The following is a 19,511-nucleotide window of genomic DNA, read 5'->3' as shown; positions in this document are numbered from 1 at the left end:
CTATTAGGCTATTTCAACCACACCCATTGCTGACAGGTGTATACAATCGAGCACACAGCCATGCAATCTCCATAGACAAACATTGGCAGTAGAATGGCCTTACTGAAGAGCTCAGTGACTTTCAACGTGGCACCATCCTAGTATGCCACCTTTCCAACTAGTCAGTTTGTCAAAAATCTGCCCTTCTAGAGCTGCCCCGGTCAACTGTAAGTGCTTCTATTGTGAAGTGGAAACGTCTAGGAGCAACGGCTCAGCTGCAAAGTGGTAGGCCACACGAGCTCTCAGAACGGGACAGCCGAGTGCTGAAGCGCGTAGCACTTAAAAATCATCTATGCTCGGTTGAAACACTCACTACCAAGTTCCAAACTGCCTCTGGAAGCAACATCAGCACAATAACGTTTCATCTGGGGCTTCATGAAGTGGGTTTTCATGGCCGAGCAGCCACACGCAATGCCAAGCGTCAGCTGGAGTGGTGTAGAGCTTGCCGCCATTGGACTCTGGAGCAGTGGAAACGCTTTCTCTGGATTGATGCATCACACTTCACCATCTGGCAGTCCAACGGACAAATCTGGGTTTTGCGGATGCCAGGAGAACGATACCTGCCCGAATGCATAGTGCCAACTGTAAAGTTTGGTGGAGGAGGAATAATAGTCTGGGGCTGTCTTTCCATGTTTCGGGCTAGGCCTCTTAGTTACAGGGGAAATCTTAACGCTACAGCATACAATGACATTCTAGACGTTTATGTGCCTCCAACTTTGTTTCAACAGTTTGGGGCAGGCCCTTTCCTGTTTCAGCATGACAATGCCCACGTGCACAAAGTGAGGTCCATACAGAAATGATTTGTTACGATCGGGGGTGGAAAAGCATGACTGGCCAGAGCCCTGACCTTTGGGATGAATTGGAACGCCAATTGCGAGCCAGGCCTAATCGCCCAACATTAGTGCCTGACCTCACTAATGCTTTTGTGGCTGAATGGAAGCAAGTCCCCGCAGCAATGTTTCAACATCTAGTGGAAAGCCTTCCCAGAATACTGGAGGCTGTTATAGCAGTAAAGTGGGAACCGACTCCATATTAATGTCCATGATTTTGGAATGAGATGTTTGATGAGTAGGTGTCCACATACTTTTGGTAAGTAAGTGTACATCAGAGCATAAACCATACAAACAAAGCCAAACAAACACAAAACATTTCTCATTTCAAACCAACATATGTTCTACCCTACTGTAATTATCAGAAAGCGCAGGTTTGTGTCTGAATGTGTAATAAGTTATTGTGCTACCTTTAAACAAAGATAATCGACTCTAATTACCAGCCAGTAATTAATCGCAGGAGAGGTGGGGCATTGAGAGAAAGCTAGTGTGATGGCAGGTTTTAATGCCTATTTCACACAGGGTCATTAATTTAGTGACAGCTTGAGGTGGAAATATGTTTATTGTCTGATGCTTAAATGAAAAGCTACCACAATGTAATATCAATCAGGTCTACCAGGAAGTTATGCACAAGACATAAAGGCACAAACGTGTGTGTGTGTGTGTTTCCTCTTGAGTTGTGGGATTATTTCTATCCATCTCTCAGGGAGAAAAGGGGCTGTGCCAGCTGGAATTCCAAACGTTCAGTAATCAGGAAAGAATCGATGGGCTTTAGAGCACTTTCCCTCGCATTTCTTTCCCTCGCACAACTCTCTGCTCTGAGACAGTACACTCAATACAACCCCCATCAGAGGAAAAAACCGAGAGAGAGAGAGAGAGAGAGAGAGAGAGAGAGAGAGAGAGAGAAAAAAAGAAAGAGGTAGAGAGACGGTTGAGGGGGGAGTCGGGAAAGGGAGAGGAGAGAGGAGAGAGAAAGAGAAAGAGGGAGAGCAAATGAGAGAGAGGTGTGAGGGAGAGTGGAGAAAGACGAAGTGGGGCTTGGTTGCATTACAGTGGTCGTCCCCTTCTGAGAGAGAAAGAAAGGAGGGAGACTGAGAGACAGAGAAATGAATGGAGGATGTAGGGAGGAGGGGGAAGAGGTTGGATTACAGTGGTATCCTAGGCAACAGGCGTGCTGCGCGGAGTGTGTGGCGTTTGTGTGTGTGCCTGTGTGTGTGTGTGAAAGCGGGTGTTTGATGGCTCTGGCAGAAGGCTCTTGCGCCCTCTCTCCCTCTATTTCCCTCCCTCTCTCGCTCTGATGATTCATCCCTCCATCTCACAGCCCATCCAGTTAATCCTATCAGCCCCCCGCGCTAAATAACACAGCCCTCTATTATCATCCTCCTCCTCCCTCCTACCCCTGAATTCCTTCTTTTCTCACTCAAAAAAAGCACAGCTCACTATCATTTTCCTCCTCTCTTACTCTATTCCTTTCACCCTCCTCTCTTACTCCTGCTTCTCCATCCCTCTCTCCTCTCCTCCTCCCTCCCCGATTCCATTTATTCCGTTCTCACACTTCAAAAACACAGTCCTGAGCCCACTATCATCCACTCCTCACCCTCATCCTTCCCTCCATCAATTCATCCCTCCACCTCCTCCTCCTGCCATCCCGTCATCGCTCTGTCCTCCACTGTGAATGGTGGATCTGTGAGGAACAACATTGGGAACAACACTGTCCTCACTGTCCTGGTCCTGACCTGGACCAAGGGATTTAGGTAGCCTAGTGGTTAGAGCAGCGTTTCCTAAAATATGGGTCGCGACCCTGTTAATGTGGGTCGCGACTTAAATGTCTAATTATTTCACGAATTACTGGAATTGATTTGGCCAAGTGCAACTGCGCTCTCGGCTCACTGCGCTCTCGGCTTATCAGCGGTCTCGGCTTATCCACGGTCTCGGCTTATCGGCGGTCTCTGCTTATCAGCGGTCTCTGCTTATCGGCGGTCTCTGCTTATCAGCGGTCTCTGCTTATCAGCGGTCTCTGCTTATCGGCGGTCTCGGCTTATCGGCGGTCTCGGCTTATCGGCGGTCTCGGCTTATCAGCAGTCTCTGCTTATCAGCGGTCTCTGCTTATCAGCGGTCTCTGCTTATCAGCGGTCTCTGCTTATCAGCGGTCTCGGATTATCAGCGGTCTCGGATTATCAGCGGTCTCTGCTTATCAGCGGTCTCTGCTTATCAGCGGTCTCTGCTCAGTTTGGCAGCAGCGCGAGTGGGAGAGGTAGAGGTAGTGGGAGATGCCCATGTGCTTCGCTGTTTACTGGATTTTTTTTCCCGCAGTTGTGTTGAAGATCACTCCGCGAGCCACACGCTGCAGTGCTGTCGTTCAAGCCACTGACCTGTTATTCCAGCTCGCCATCACTCACCGCGGTCACGAAATGGACTCCTGCTAAGCCACAAGTTCTTACTGAGCTCAATCGTCATGAAACGCAAATACAGTGATGACTTCTTGTTTCTTTCATACAAACTTTGAGAAATAACGAAGAGCGCCCACAATGTGTTTTGTGCGGGGAAGTGCTTAGTAATGAGTCTCTCAAAATGAACAAATGAATAAAACGACACGTCCTGACCAAACATCCACAGCGTGACGGTAAACCCAGAGAGTTATTTCAGAACAGGGCAGAATGCTTCAGGAAACAGTGCTTCAGGAAACAGTGCTTCGAAAGTGGAAAAGTAAGTCAACTAGCAAGGCATTGTTGTAATTTTATAACAGGCGATGATAAGCAGAAATAAGGGAGTACTACCTCTCATAGTAGTAGATTTGAGTTTCTCTTTCAAACAATCCCCTGGCCTTGTAACGTTACACAGCTAATAGCTAACGTTAGCCAAAGCAAGCTAATTAGCAAACCTAAGAAACAGTTCAGATGAAGATGAAAAATTATCAGGCCTACTTTACTGTAGAAATGATTGTTGAAAACAAGTCTAGGTTGGAACTGTTGCTGTTACAAGTAATCATTTTTATTCTGAACTGGAATAAACTGATTGAAGCAATATGCTGTTTGAGACAAACACACAGTTCTGGGTTGCTCATCTGCAGCAGGAAGCGGTCTCCTGCCTGACTGAGAAAGCAGTAGATGTTCTGGTCCAGTTTGGCACCACATGACCTATGCAAGTCAAGCTTCTGACAGAATAGACATGCTCGTTGAAAACTTCAACCAGCCACACACCTCTCATTAGGACTACCTGGTTAAATAAAGGTGAAATAAATCAGAATTTTAAAAAATTGTATTTTAACAGCAACAGTTCCAACGTAGAAAGGTGTGTAAGAGTGTTTTTTAATGGGGGAAAATAAACATGAACATGTATTTATGGGTATTTCATTATTTGAATTTGTCTATATTGCATTTTTTTTTTAATGGCACAAGGGCAATGAAATTCCGTATAATTTTTCTAAGGTTGGGTTCCAGGAAAACATAGAATTTCTCATTTGGGTCTCAGGCTGAAAAATGTTTAAGAACCCCTGGGTTAGAGCGTTGGGCCAGTAACCGAAAGGTTGCTAGATCGAGTCCACGAGCTGACACGGTAAAAAATCTGTCGTTCTGCCCCTGAACAAGGCAGTTAACCCACTGTTCCTAGGCTGTCATTGAAAATAAGAATTTGTTCTTAACTGACTTGCCTAGTTAAATAAAGGTGAAATACATCTATGGAGCACTGACGACTCTCTATATTTAAATTCATTAATTACAGCCTTTATTTTCCTCCATTTCACACAGTGGAACAAAAGTGTGAGAGAGAGAGAGAGAGAGAGAGAGAGAGAGAGAGAGAGAGAACGTCAATGGAGACAAAAATGCAGAGACAGCTCAACTAACTTCACACCCCATCCAGAATAATCTGCACAAATAGCTCGCCCCAAACAGCATCTCTCCAAGCCTCTATCAAATTGTACATGGTTAGTGCGTCTTACAGAGTTAGTCACGCAGTGCACTTTCCAAAAGTGCCATTAAGTTAAAGAAGCGGTCCGGGATCTTAAGCACTTACAAATTCGTAACATATTGTACGATTGATGTTTTTGCAGGACGTAACATACTGTATAATACGAAATGAATGCCATAGTACACAACTGTGCACAATTTTCAAGGACCCGTTTTGGCTCGTGACCCTACTTTTACTGGTGCATCCCTTTAATTCATGTCTAGTGTCCTTCTACAATGTTATCATAGAGTCACTGCTTCCCCAACCTAAAAAAAACTAAAACAGTCTAACACTTTTCCATGTGAACTAGCAATCTGGCAACTAACAGGGTACTTTGAACTGTACAAGTGAAGGTCAAACTAAACAAACCTAAAGCAAGCTACAGGCCAAAGAATACTGAAACACCAAACCCTATCCTGAATCCAGTCTGACTTCCACCCTCTATTAGAACCGGGTGGAGGGCTAGGAGAGAGAGAGGGAGAGAGAGCGAGCAAGTGAGCGAGAGGGCAATCGGGAAGACAGGGAGAGAGATTGAAAGAGAGAAAGCAAGAGATGGGAAAATGAGGAGAGGGAAAGATATGGGGAGAGATTGGGGATTATTAAGGATTATTAGCTGCATTTAATTAGTTGTATCATCCTAATTAGTGAAGATCACCTTTCAAAGAGTGGTAGTGTGCGGAGAATAGATCACAGAGGACCGACACACACATATACACACGGTTGATTTCTAGGAATACATTCCCCATTTTGTCACACTGGCACAGCCACTAAAATCTCTGCTGTATTAAGGTACTGTGGGATCAATTCCCGTGTCTTTGCAGAAAGTAAATCCACTCAGAGTGAAGAAAGCATGAAGCGTTAAGATTCACTCCAGCATGACAACACCTCAGGTTTTTCCCCTTTGAGCACACGCTGCCAGGATTAACAGTGAACATTTCACTGAGATCTCCCCTCTCGTTAACAGAAATTCAACTGTTAGAACGTCTCTCTAGTCTTCCCTCCCTCTCTCCCTCTCTTTCAGTCTGTCCAGACTAGTGCTCACTCAGTGTTACCATGCTAGAAGATGCTTCACACCACGGGCTCCCCTAGCATAGGAGTGTATGCGCGCACACACACACACACACACACACACACACACACACACACACACACACACACACACACACACACACACACACACACACACACACACACACACACAGAGAGAGAGAGCATGGTGTTCTCATCCCCTGTCATTGTCTGCTATGACATTCCACCACAGTTATCTTTACTTGTCACAACATCATTCTCCTCCTCCTCTCCTCCTGAGAGAGAGAGAGGGAGAGAGTTAAAGGCTGGTCGGATGAATGCAACAATTTGACTCATCAGCCAATGAACAGAAAACAAATAACGGTGTTTGCCAGGGGTATCCCTCTCCCCTTCTCTCTCTCTCCTAGACGGGAGGGGGCTTGGTTCTTAACTTTCTAGGTCCGTTAAAATGTAGTCAAGTTTGTACTTTTAATGATGTAACTATTGGGCCAATAAAAAAATCCCTCTCCGTCTTCTCCACCCCCTTCTCTCCCTCTTTCTGCCCTCCCTCTCTACGCCCTCTCTCACTCTACCCCCCTCTCTCTATAAAAGGAGGTCTATAAACCAGCAGACTGAAGGTCTTGTCTAGTCTAACATGAGCTCCCCTGGCCTATGAGTCACAACACATAGAGAACAGAGGGGGATCTCTGAACTACAGTTATTTTACAGGCTCATCCTTCAAATTGACCCATTAAAAACATCCCAATTGAATTAGTCACTATCTGTGTGTATGTGTGTGAAAAGCAGACGGACTGATTGCAGGGTATTTTTGGCAATGAAAACCCACATCACATTACCCCTCCTTCCACCAACAATACCTACACAACAATGGAAGAGTTTTCTGCCCCCTCAGTGTTTGAAGATCCGAGAAAATATTATAACAGATCTATGTCCACTGGAGAGCGAGAGAGAGAGAGAGAGCAAGAACGAGAGAGGTTGGGTGCGTAGCAGAGGATGTGCGTGCTAACACCAGCTAACCCTGGCAGGCTAACATCTGTCTACACAGAGGATAACATCTGGCCAGGGCACACATCATCAGGCGGGGGGGGGGGTAGCCAAGTGGGCAGGTGGTAGCGAGAGACCATGAACTGGGGACTGGGAATAGGGGCTAAGGGTAGGAGACAGGGGGTATAGGGACTTGGCACACATCAGCAGGCACCTAGCCCAAGAGTTCACAGATGGGCAGAGTGTGAGGCTGGAGGACAGGGGCCTGGAGGCAGAGGGACAGGTAGCTCAGGGGATCAGTGAGAGGGCAGGGCAGGCCAGGGATAGTGGCAGAGGATCCCTGGTGGGGTGAGGACTAGGGGCAGAGCGACCACAGGATCCGTCCTGACCTGCTGCTGTGTTATTAAGCAGAGTTTACAGCTGCAGTCCATGTCTGTTAGTAGCATCAGCATAACCTCAATGACTTCCATTGGTAATACACCCACTATGCGAGGGAGAGAGAGAGAAATCACCTACAGAGCGATTAACCTAGAGAAGCGTCCCCTAAGCGAGCTGGTCCTGGGGCTCTGTTCACGAACACAAACAGAACACACAGAGCCCCAGGACCAGCAACACAATTAGGCACAACCAAATCATGAGAAAACAAAAAGATCATTCATTCCAGTGTGTCAAGTAATTAACAAAAAAAACTGAGCAGACTAGAATGCTATTTGGCCCTGAACAGAGAGTACAAAGTGGCAGAATACCTGACCACTGTGACTGACCCAAACTTAAGGAAAGATTTGACTATGTATATACTCAGTGAGAATAGCCTTGCTATTGAGAGAGGCCGCCGTAGGCAGACCTGGCTCTCAAGAGAAGACAGGCTATGTGCACACTGCCCACAAAATGTGTTGGAAACTGAGCTGCACTTTCTAACCTCCTGCCAAAGGTATGACCATGTTAGAGACACATATGTCCCTCAAATCACACAGACTCACAAAGAATTCGATAACAAATCAAATGTTGGTAAACGTTCATATCTATTAGGTGAAATCCTCAGTGTGCCATCACTACAGCAGGATGTGTGACTTGTTGCCACAAGAAAAGGGCAACCAGTGAATATTTATATTTATTTATTTTCCCTTTGTGCTTGAACTATTTCTACATCATTAGAACCGTATACATAGCCATAATATGACATTTTAAATGTCTCTATTCCTTTGAAACTTTTGTGAGTGTAATGTTTACTGTTCATTTTTGATTGTTTATTTCACTTTTATCTATTGTTTATTTAACTTGCTTTGGCAATGTAAACATGTTTCCCATGCCAATAAAGCCCTTTCAATGTAATTAATTGAGAGAGCGAGAGAGAGAGAGATTGCAGATGCTCTTGGTGTCTCATCCCTCTGTGTCGACCATGTTTCCCTGTGTAAATAATTAAACTGCTGAACCAAACAGCTAACAGGACACAAACACTCACAGCTGAACCTCACAGACTGACAGAGCTAAAAGGCCACACCTTTTTACAACAGTAATAAAGCCATTAGCAAGCATTACACACATTAATCTCAATGACACACACACACACACACACACAATCACAAAAAACACACAGAGAGAGATTTACATGCACTCACTCAGCAATAACACAGAGATTGTCAAGGTAACCTCTAAATACTGGTCAATATAGAGCAACTCTTCTATTTGTAAATGACATGGTCTATTTCAATGCAGATGAAATGTTGGTTTTGGTTTTGACAATCTTATCTGGCTTGATCTTTACGGCCTGGCACTCAGGGCATTCAATCTGCATTTGCCATGGTCACCACAGAAACACGAGGAAAAAACAGTGGCTTTAATCAAGGTTAAAATCAGTGTTTACCGCGAGATAGCGAGAGAGCACTAAAGTGGCATTTGCACTTAGTTATAGGACTGTGTGTGTCTGTGTGTGTCTGTGTGTGTTTGTGTCGGGCAGAAGGTACCGGCACATGAGGTCTGAGCATGAGGCCTGCCGCCCCAGAACTGAACTAACCACCTGCACCTTAGCCCACATGTACACACCACACACACACACACACACACACACACACACACACACACACACACACACACACACACACACACATATATACATTCATGCTACACACATCACAAATGCTGCTACCAGGCTCTTGTTATGATTGCTAAATACTGCACAATTTAAGCATTGCCCCTTCCCCAATACACGTGTAAATATTGGACTATAAGTTGTGCCTTCCTGTATTATATTTATGCTAAAATGTTTATTCTATTCTATTTATTATTTATTATTGTTGTCGCATTGCCGAGAAGGAACTTGCAAGTAAAGCATTTGGACGGTGTATACCATGTGTATCCCGTACATATAACTAAAAAACATGAAACTTGTGTGTGTGTGTGTGGGGGGAGGGGGGGGGTTTGTTTAACTATCCTTGTGGGTACCAGAAGTCCCCATAAGGATATTAAAACAATGAACATTTGGACAAGTGGGGACATTTAGCTGGGCCCACGAGCTTGTCCCCATTTTAGGCTTAGGGGTTAGGTTTACGGTTAGAGTTAGAATTAAGGTTAGGGTTAGGGGTTAGGGTTAGGTTTAAGAGTTAAGTACAGCTTTAGGGTTAACGGTTTGGGGTTAAGGTTAGGCTTATGGCTATGGTTAAGTTAGGGTTAGATTTAGGGTTCTGGAAAATACAATTTTGGATGGAAAAAAAATATTTGGTTCCCACAAGGATTGCAATACAAAACTATGTGTGTGTGAGTGTGTGTGTGTACACGGTCATGAGGTGTCAAACTGAAACATTGTGTTCATAAACAGCGTCATGGAAACCAAGGACACATTGACTGCCACATACACACCAACGCGCCTGCGCACACAAACACGCGCACACAGCAGGCATCTGCAGGAATCTTGCTAACACACACAGTTTGAACCATCACATCACTCCATACAAGGACATCCCTTACAATAGGCAACATAAAGACCTCTACATACCACATCCTCGACATACCACAATCACACTACCACTTTAACCAGTGACAAAACCTCACATTTTCATCCAATCCACACTTCCCCTTTCCTCCTCTCCTGTCCTCTCTTCTCCTCCTCCTCACCTCTCTTATCTTCCTCCCCTGTCCTTTCCTGTCCTCCTCTCCATACCGTAGTTAATAGATTCGTGCATTTTCACTGAATGCCTAATGAAAACAGACACAATCATCCCACTCATTCATTAAACAGTTTAACACACACACACACACACACACACACACACACACACACACACACACACACACACACACACACATGGAAAACTTTTACAAACACCATTCATTAAACAGAAAAACGGAATAGTATGGATGGAATGGCTCTGCGAATGACATGACAATTCAAACACTCCACTCTGAAAAGTGGCCTACTGACACACACAAGTCAGTTAGCATCGTTAATAACTCATTAACAAAGATTGGAACAACGATATGCGGTAAAAGCTTACAGGATTTTTACCATTGAAACGGATTGGTCGATAGTGGTTTCAACATCCAATTTCAAAGTTTGGTTTCCAGATTTTTCCAGTCTTGCGTGATAAGGGAATGCATTATGCATACTACACCTGTGTGCGTGCGTGAATGCATGTCTAGTATGCACACAAGCACGCACAAGTGCACAGACACACAAAACAAATCAAAACACACAGATCCATGTAATATTATTCATAAAATATGAACTTTATAAAAACATGCCTGAACAAAAGAACAAGTATTGCACACACACACACACACACACACACACACACACACACACACACACACACACACACACACATATAAGTTTCTCTGTTGCTACAGCAACTGCTGGCTTTCCATGACAATGGCAGTGGCGTTGCCATGGAGACAGGTATACAGCCCTAAGCAGATGGCAGCGAACTGTGAGTCACATGGAAGGGCTTTACTGTTCCACACACACACACACACACACACACACACACACACACACACACTCAACAGAAACCAACATACAAGAAATCACAAGCACGCAAGATCACGTGCATGTATGTAAGCACATGCCTACACACACACACACACACACACACACACACACAGTAATGTACTCAAGTAAATCTATTAAACCAGTCCCAGTCAGTGACTGATGATTGTGGCGTCATAGTAAATATCTGTATATGGGGCAATTCCACGTTAACAGAATGATGCTGAGACTCAGATGTCTCACTTTAAAACGTATTTCAAACAAAAACGAATGATTGCAAAGTTACACAAACCATAAAACACGATGCACAAGGTCAACTTTTAACAACATCCACTGAAAATGTTACAAAAACACATTTAGTTGAAGAACAGTACCGATGCAAAGTTTGGTAACCGAATGACGGTGTTACGAAACTTTGCATCTGCAGTGTTCTTCAAGTAAATGTGTTTTGGAAAATGTTTTGTGGAAATTGGTAAAAGTAGTGGAATTTACCGTTAGCATTAGAACATCTGATACTTCCCAGAAGCATAGTAACTTAATATGTCAGCCACTGTTCACACACATGCATGTATGCACACAGAGCAGGATTGCATCATACAGAATGTTTCCTTTGTTTTCAATGTACCGGATTTATCTCTCTCGGAAAACAAAGACACTTTACTCTCTGCAAGTGATTAGCAATGAATTTATCAAGCAATTATCTGAAAAGACACTTGTCCATTTTTCAAGAAAGGTTTGGCTGCAGTGCAGGAATTTACAATTCAAACAAAACATCAATGACATGTCACGGCGATACCAGGATAGGGTTTTGTCTGTACTTGACTCTGGCAAGTGTGTGTGTGTGTGTGTGTGTGTGTGTGTGTGTGTGTGTGTGTGTGTGTGTGTGTGTGTGTGTGTGTGTGTGTGTGTGTGTGTGTGTGTGTGTGCGCATGTGTGTGTTTGTACTCGCATGCAGGTGCGTATTAGAGGTTGAGGAGCGAAAATGAATTCCTGTCCTGTCTTGTCCTGTCAATTACTTTCCTGTACTGTCCGTATCCCGCAACAGTTCTACAACAACGGAACTTCCTGTCCCGTTCTGATGACAATTCACTCCCTTCCCGTCCCGCGCTCATTTCTGCACACAGAAATATGCAAGTTACTGTGTTAGGAAGTATTGAACGTGATGATTTCAGCAATGCAATATGCGACTGACATGTGGTTGTCTGACCTGTCTTAGTTAAATGCACTGACTGGAGAACAAGTCGCTAAGGACAAGAGCGTATTCTAAAATGACCTAAATGTAGATAGATGAAGCTTGGAGGATGAGGACCTAGACCCCAGCAGGATGGTCTGCTCAGCACAGTGCCAGCATAAAGCTGGAGTCTGCAGCCGAGTCACTGTGCACAAACTGTATGAACGTGTACAACACGAACAAAATTAACATTTTGCTATGTATTTTTTTTTACTAAGCGGTAGTACTGTATAAGTCAATCTATTTTTATTTCACTCTTCACCTCAGATGGCACAGGTTTAGTTAAATATACAAACAATTGGGCTTGATGGTACAGTTGTTGGGAGTAGAGCAGCTATGCCACTTCCGGCCGCCTGTCCCACTATCCGATTGGTAGCGTATTTGATTAAACAGCAGCATTTAAAAAAGAAAATGACAAGCCTGTACTCGGTTCCGTCATTGTTAAAGAAAACTCCATCAAAATCTTAAAACATCACTCTTTCCTTGGCTCTAATGTCAACGTTAGTGATGGGTCCTTGGCTGAAACAAGACATGGCAATTGCTCTATTGAAGGCTTCATCATTTAGCCTACTGACAGTAGATTGGCGTCTGAGGTAGCCTATAGTGACTAGCTACAACTGGAGCGAGGCGCAATAGTGAGCTGCTGGAGGGAGGGGGGAAATTACCCTTATTTCATTTTATTAAACAATATTAGGCCTAGCCTACAGTGGGTTTATTTTATTAAATGCTTCACGCATTACATATTTCTGCCCCAAAAAACTCTTGTTTATAACTATTCCTGTACTGCCTTCCTGTGGACTGTTGATCCTGTCCCGAACTTGACTCTAAAACTTCACTCCCATTCCTGCCAGAATCCCGCGGGAGTCCTGTTCCCCTGTCAAACTCTAGTGCAGTCGGAAGTTTACATACACTTAGGTTGGAGTCAATAAAACTCATTTTTCAACCACTCCACAAATTTCTTGTTAACAAACTATAGTTTTGTCCAGTCGGTTAGGACATCTACTTTGTGTATGACACAAGTAATTTTTCCAACAATTGTTTACAGACAGATTATTTCACTTATAATTCACTGTATCACAATTCCAGTGGGTCAGAAGTTTACATACACTAAGTTGACTGTGCCTTTAAATTCCAGAAAATATGTCATGGCTTTAGAAGCTTCTGATAGGCTAATTGACATCATTTGAGTCAATTGGAGGTGTACCTGTGGATGTATTTCAAGGCCTACCTTCAAACTCAATGCCTCTTTGCTTGACATCATGGGAAAATCACAAGAAATCAGCCAAGACCTCAGAAAAAATGGTGGACCTCCACAAGTCTGGTTCATCCTTGGGAGCAATTTCCAAACGCCTGAAGGTACCACATTCATCTGTACAAACAATAGTACACAAGTATAAACACCATGGGACCACGCAGCCGTCATACCGCTGAAGAAGGAGACGCATTCTGTCTGGTTTGCAACTGTACATGAGGACAAAGATCGTACTTTTTGGAGAAATGTCCTCTGGTCTGATGAAACAAAAATATAACTGTTTGGCCATATTGACCATCGTTATGTGTGGAGGAAAAAGGGGGATGCTTGCAAGCCGAAGAACACCATTCCAACGGGGAAGCACGGGGCTGGAAGCATCATGTTGTGGGGATGCTTCGCTGCAGGAGGGACTGGTGCACTTCACAAAATAGATGGCATCATGAGGAGGCAAAATGATATGGAAAAATTGAGGCAACATCTCAAGACATCAGTTAAAGCTTGGTCGCAAATGGGTCTTCCAAATGGACAATGACCCCAAGCATACTTCCAAAGTTGTGGCAAAATGGCTTAAGGACAACAATGTCAAGGTATTGGAGTGGCCATCACAAAGCCCTGACCTCAAGCCTATAGAACATTTGTGGGCAGAACTGAAAAAGCGTGTGCGAGCAAGGAGGCCTACAAACCTGATTCAGTTACACCAGCTCTGTCAGAGGAATGGGCCAAAATTCACCCAACCCATTGTGGGAAGCTTGTGGAAGGCTACCCGAAACATTTGACCCAAGTTAAACAATGTAAATGTAATGCTACCAAATACTAATTGAGTGTGTGTAAACTTCTGACCCACTGGGAATGTGATGAAAGAAATAAAAGCTGAAAAAAAATCTCTGTACTATTACTCTGACATTTCACATTCTTCAAATAAAGTGGTGATCCTAACTGACCTAAAACAGGGAATTGTTACTAGGATTAAATATCAGGAATTGTGAAAAACTGAGTTCAAATGTATTTGGCTAAGGTGCATGTAAACTTCCGACTTCAACTGTATGTGCATGAATCATGTGAATATGCATGCGCGCGTGCTACATGAATATCTGTGTGTGCTCCTCCTCCTCCTACTTCTTACCTGGCTCCTGTCCTTGTCCACCTTCTTGAAGCACTTATTGAGGGATAGGTTGTGCCTGACAGAGTTCTTCCAGCCTGTGGGAGCATTAGCGAAGTAGGGGAAGTGTTCCAGGATCCAGTTGTATATCTCCTTCACGGGCAGCCTCTTGGATGGAGCGTCCTCAATCGCCATGAAAATCAGACAGCTGAATGAATAGGGCGGCTTACAGTTGGGGTTGCGCTGGGCATCGTATGGAAGGTCCCCGCCCACCATCGACGGCGACGGCGGGGTGTCGTCAGGGTCCCCGTCGCGGGTACCGCCCCCCTCGCCGCCCACAGGGCTGACGCTGCGCAGCACGGGGTCTCCGAAGCTGTTGAGCAGGTTCTTGCTCTCGTGGAGCCAGTTGAGGTTGGTCAACTCCTCGTCCTCCATACCCGGGGTGGCGGTGCCTTTCTCTGGTTTGGCGGCCCCACCGGGGAGGGGTGCCAAGGGGAGGGCCAGGTGGACGGGGAGGACCAGGTCAAGTTCCTCAGCCTCCTGCAGGGCGCGGGACAGCGAGCCGGTCTGGTAGAGGTGGGACATGCTGGCGCTGGCTACACTAATGCCAGACACCTCAGGCTTCTTACTGGGGGGCATGACGGGACCCATGGACACCACCACCTAGACTCCTGGAAGACAGAGAGAGGGGGTGTTAGTGTTAGACAGTCAGGTAATGGAGGGAGAAAGAGAGAGACTTTAAAAAATATTTTTTGTGTTACTATTGTTACTATATAATCGTTGTTGTTATCATTCTATCATAACAGCACAGAACTAGCTGGAAAACACAACTTTACACTCACATACCTCATGTAACCTGACTCTTCTAAACACTCCACATTTATCCCACACACTCACACACTGACATACTTTACACACTACCATCCTATACTGAAAACTATACTTAAGTCCACGACCGCTCTCTGTTCCCCAACCCCATCTCTCTGTCTTTCTCTCTCTCTCTCTCTCTCTGTCTCTGTCAGTGGAGTTATGTAGAGTATTTCAGGCAGTGAGGTCTGTGGAAAACAGACACCCACCATACAGTCAAGTACTGCAGATGCCTTTCTCTATGACACACACACACACAAGTCATAACCATCATATAACTAATCTGCAACCTTCACATAACCAGGCCGTTGTAGCCCTAACCTTCAAATAACCAGACAACCTTTCAAATCCCGTGTCTCTATGATTGATTTACCCACAGCTGTCACTAAACACTGTACATCAAGTGAGTGAGTGACTCTCTCCCCACTCACATTATCTCTTTTCCCTCACTCTTTCTCTGTCTATCTTTCTCCCCTCCTTTCGTTCTCCCTTTCTCAAATTCCCTATACTATCTGTCCCTCTCTCTCAATCTCTCTCGTTCTCATCACTGCGTATTTAATTGAGGTAACAGTCATGTTTATATGGTTTAATCCGCCGGTATCTGAGGATTTGTTTTACCACAGCAGTCTCTGAAAAAATAAAACACTCATTCCCCCTGTTATAAAACGAGTCATGCTCCACCAGAGGCAGATGAAACCCGGGCCGGTTTAACAGTTACACGCCATGGTAAACACGCAGCACCCAGATTGGACCACGCGCTCCCTTTAATTACGGCGAGCTGATTTCTTCTTCCTAAAAGAAAAATGGCTACATAAGAGACGCAAGCAAACGCGTTCGTCTTGCGGTTCCAGTGGTTAAACGCCATACCGTTTTCACTGGAAATGGCTTCAAAAGACAGCGGTTGAGCTGCACACCAGCACACCACGCTCATCGTGTATTGAACTAGGCTAGGCGCTGCGGGAATGTCGACTCTTCTGGGGATGACACGTCCCACGTAAGAACATTGATAATCAGATAGGCCCTACACTGCACTACAAATGCAATGTAATTATTCAGGTAGCATTCCCACAGATTGCAGCCTATGCCTATTGCACTCTTTAATCACTTTTAGAAGTGAAAAATAAAAACAAATATATAGCTTACTCACTAACTCAAGTGGTGATGAGGACAACTTGTTTCCAATTTGGTACTGCTGGAAGAACAATCCCAGGAGCCTCTTCTAAGCGGAAAATAAATGATGTTACAGCAGCTGACAAGACAGTCGAGGTAATGTCATTGTGTGGGGTTGCCTTGTTAAGAGGGCGCTCGGTTTGGGGCCAGCTAATTATCAGAATTGTCTATCTACCACAACCCCGGCGAGAGAATCACCCTTTTCCAAAGACTCTCATTTTAAAAATGCATTTCTAAAACTCTCGCCTTTCTCTTGACTGCGCACAGGTGAGTGGGCAGCGAAGTCATGTCATTGATGCCATACAGTAGTTCACAGCCAAACCTTACAGGTAGTAGGAGCCTATGTCAATGGTCCATCTAAACCAGTTGGCCAACACGACAGGCGCACAGAAGTCAATATTTTGGCAGTTTATTCACTGCGTGTCTTGGTGTACGCAAATCTACATTTGAACTGAGAATACGCTACGGCATTTAAACGTTGACCGTAAGAGCTAGACTATAGTTTAAAAGTTCAAAACCAACCGTGGGAGCCGAGCTTAGCCTGCTGCGAACTTGTGTCATACAAATGCTTCAAAGCCCCGTTATAAACAGTAAGCCTATAATGATAGAAAATAACGGGGGGGGGGGCATTGGGAGAACGATAGCCCTAGCCTACTGTCATCCCTATACTAAATAAGCTACAATATAGTGTACATTTATACTATTCGTTTTTAATGAAAGTAGATTATATTTAGGGTATTTTGACAAATGTACCCTACGACTGTGATTGATAGCCTACGTAGACTACGCGATATGGAGCCTATTTAATTGGTCAGTGACAAGATTAACTCGTCAAGTGGAATCATCCATCCCACAAATGATCCCACCAACAACACATTGTAACAGCAAAATGAATGATGATTCCAAGCTCTGTTTCCTCTCATTCGGCGACCTGACGATATACGAATTGCGAGGCATAGACAAAACACGTCTTTGGAACAACCGCCTCTGCGTAAATTACTTTACAATCCTGCATTGTAATCCTCACCCAGAATCAAACACCGAGGTTTACAGAGACAAATCGAACCAAGTCCCGTCAGAAATCATAGTCCTCGGCGGTTATTTGAGCTCTTCCCCGTCCCCAATGCATAAGGTGTGTGTGTGAGAGCGTGTGTTTCGTCGGCTCATGCAAGTGAAGAGAGGAGAACAGAGTTGCTCGTCAGCAAATTAGAAGTCCACACATGACCGCGTGGCAAAGCTTGGGGCTGGTAGTTCACACACACACACACACACACACAAAGCGTGGTGTTGAGCTTGAAAGTAAAGAAGTGAACATAATGAAGTCGAGTGTGTTTTAGGGCACAAATAGCAGCTGTACAAATACATCAACATTTGTTTTGGAGAAGAGGTGGAGAACATGCTAAAATGTGCCTTGGGTGTCATGCCCCCTGGATCATTTTAATAAACTAATTTTTGCAAATCGAGGGTGCCTTTCATTTGTTTTTGCCAAAGAAAATACATTATGTAAAGCTGTAATATAACTATAGGCTCATTCTGTTACAACATTTCGCATTTTCAATCAGTCTAAAAGTGACTTAAATTAAGACAGGGTTTATTTTATAATAGTGGGTTATTACCAGTAGGCTATAACCATCTCCTCACTCATGCTGTAGGTCTATGTGTTCAGCAGCCAGGTCACCTGTGATATACAAGTCAGTATTAGACCTCTATCCATGCCTGAGGACTTTGGGATGATGTGGAAACCCGGCCACTAGGGGCAACAGTGAACACTGTTCCCTTCACTTGCATTAGGCGGTAAAACTCCAAACTGACTTTAGGTCAGTTGGACCTGAGCTGCAACAAGCTCTCAGTCTCACGTCAGAATTAGTCATTCATCCATGTTTCTCAAACTTCAAATGTCAATGTTGTTCCAAACGTTACATTTGGAAGTGTTTAGGAATTAGCTCTGAATTATTAAGGTTAGGGTTAAGTTTAGGCATTCATTCCAAAATCTTAAGGGTAGGCATTAACTCCGAATGGTTAAGGTAACGTTTAAGGTTTGGGATAGGCTTAAACATTTTTTCTCAAAAACAACTTTCTATCACTGGATTTGAACAGTCAACCTTTTGCACCAAGAGTGAACTCCGAATGGTTAAGGTAAAGGTTAAAGTTTGGGATAAGCTTAGAACAAAAATCACAAAAACAACTTTTTATCATCAGGATTCAAACATGCAACCTTTTGCAAGTGAAGGTTAGGATTTGAGAAGGACTAGCTGATACTAGACCTGTGGGTAATTTAGGTTGAAATAGTGACACGTGATTGTTATTAAATCAAAGAAGCATGACAGGGGGAAGTCATTAGAACATTCCTAATCAACCACACTCCTCTTCTCACTTGTTAACATTTGCACACACACTCCTCGACACTCAACTCATCCGCACACACACACACCTCCAACAGTTTACACAAGAAATAACTGCGTCACTAATTTTCGACTCATTCAAAAAAAAAAAACATTAAAGGGAGAGCAAACTATACTAAAGTACATGACCTAAAGTACATGACCTCTCTCTCCACTTCTCTCTCGCTCTTTCTCTCTCTCTCCTCCATTCTCTGTCTCTTTGAGTATGGCAGACCACTCTCCTGCAGGTCAGGCCAGGGCCCCTAGCCAAATACAAAGGACCAATCCCCTCTGAATAGACCAAGCCTGCCCCTCTCATACCCCCAACCAACTGCCAAACTGTCACCTCAACACACACACACACTCAAGCACATGACTAATTATAAGTGTGCGCGTGGGTGTGGGGGAGTGTAAGGAGGCTATTCATGCCAGTGGTAAATAAATACTCAACTCAGCTACTGATAGTACTTCAGAAGTACATGGACACGTTTGTATATAACAAACGCACACACACACAAACAGACATGCACACGTGAGGGCCGCATTGGAAAGATGTTTTTCATGCCTTATTATTCTATTCTCTATTTTGTCTTAAAGATAGAGTCAGGATACAACATAGATGCTCAAAGTAAACAGCATAGTGGGTCCATTTCCGCAACTACTAAGAGCGTTGGAGTGCGAGGCTCAACTTCTCTGCTGTTT

General features: G+C 44.3%; 1 protein-coding gene across 2 annotated transcripts in view; it reads right to left on the bottom strand.

Annotated features, from left to right (window-relative positions):
• Nucleotides 1-19,511, bottom strand: part of foxn3 (forkhead box N3) — a 111,233-nt gene that overhangs the window by 55,950 nt on the left and 35,772 nt on the right. Inside the window, exons 1-2 of one of the 2 annotated variants that reach the window (XM_029687512.2) lie at nt 17,456-17,664; nt 14,416-15,062 (exon numbers count right to left, since the gene is read on the bottom strand). In XM_029687512.2, coding sequence (XP_029543372.1) covers nt 14,416-15,042 — 627 coding nt within the window. In that variant the 5' untranslated portion in view covers nt 15,043-15,062; nt 17,456-17,664. Of the gene's footprint in view, nt 1-14,415; nt 15,063-17,455; nt 17,665-19,511 lie in introns of those variants that run through there. The other variant, XM_065004114.1, reaches the window with a different exon arrangement.

Source organism: Oncorhynchus nerka, linkage group LG18 (genome assembly GCF_034236695.1).
Source record: "Oncorhynchus nerka isolate Pitt River linkage group LG18, Oner_Uvic_2.0, whole genome shotgun sequence".
NCBI lineage: Eukaryota > Metazoa > Chordata > Actinopteri > Salmoniformes > Salmonidae > Oncorhynchus > Oncorhynchus nerka.
Note: the sequence above shows the minus strand (reverse complement) of the source record. Positions and strands in the feature narration are given on the sequence as shown.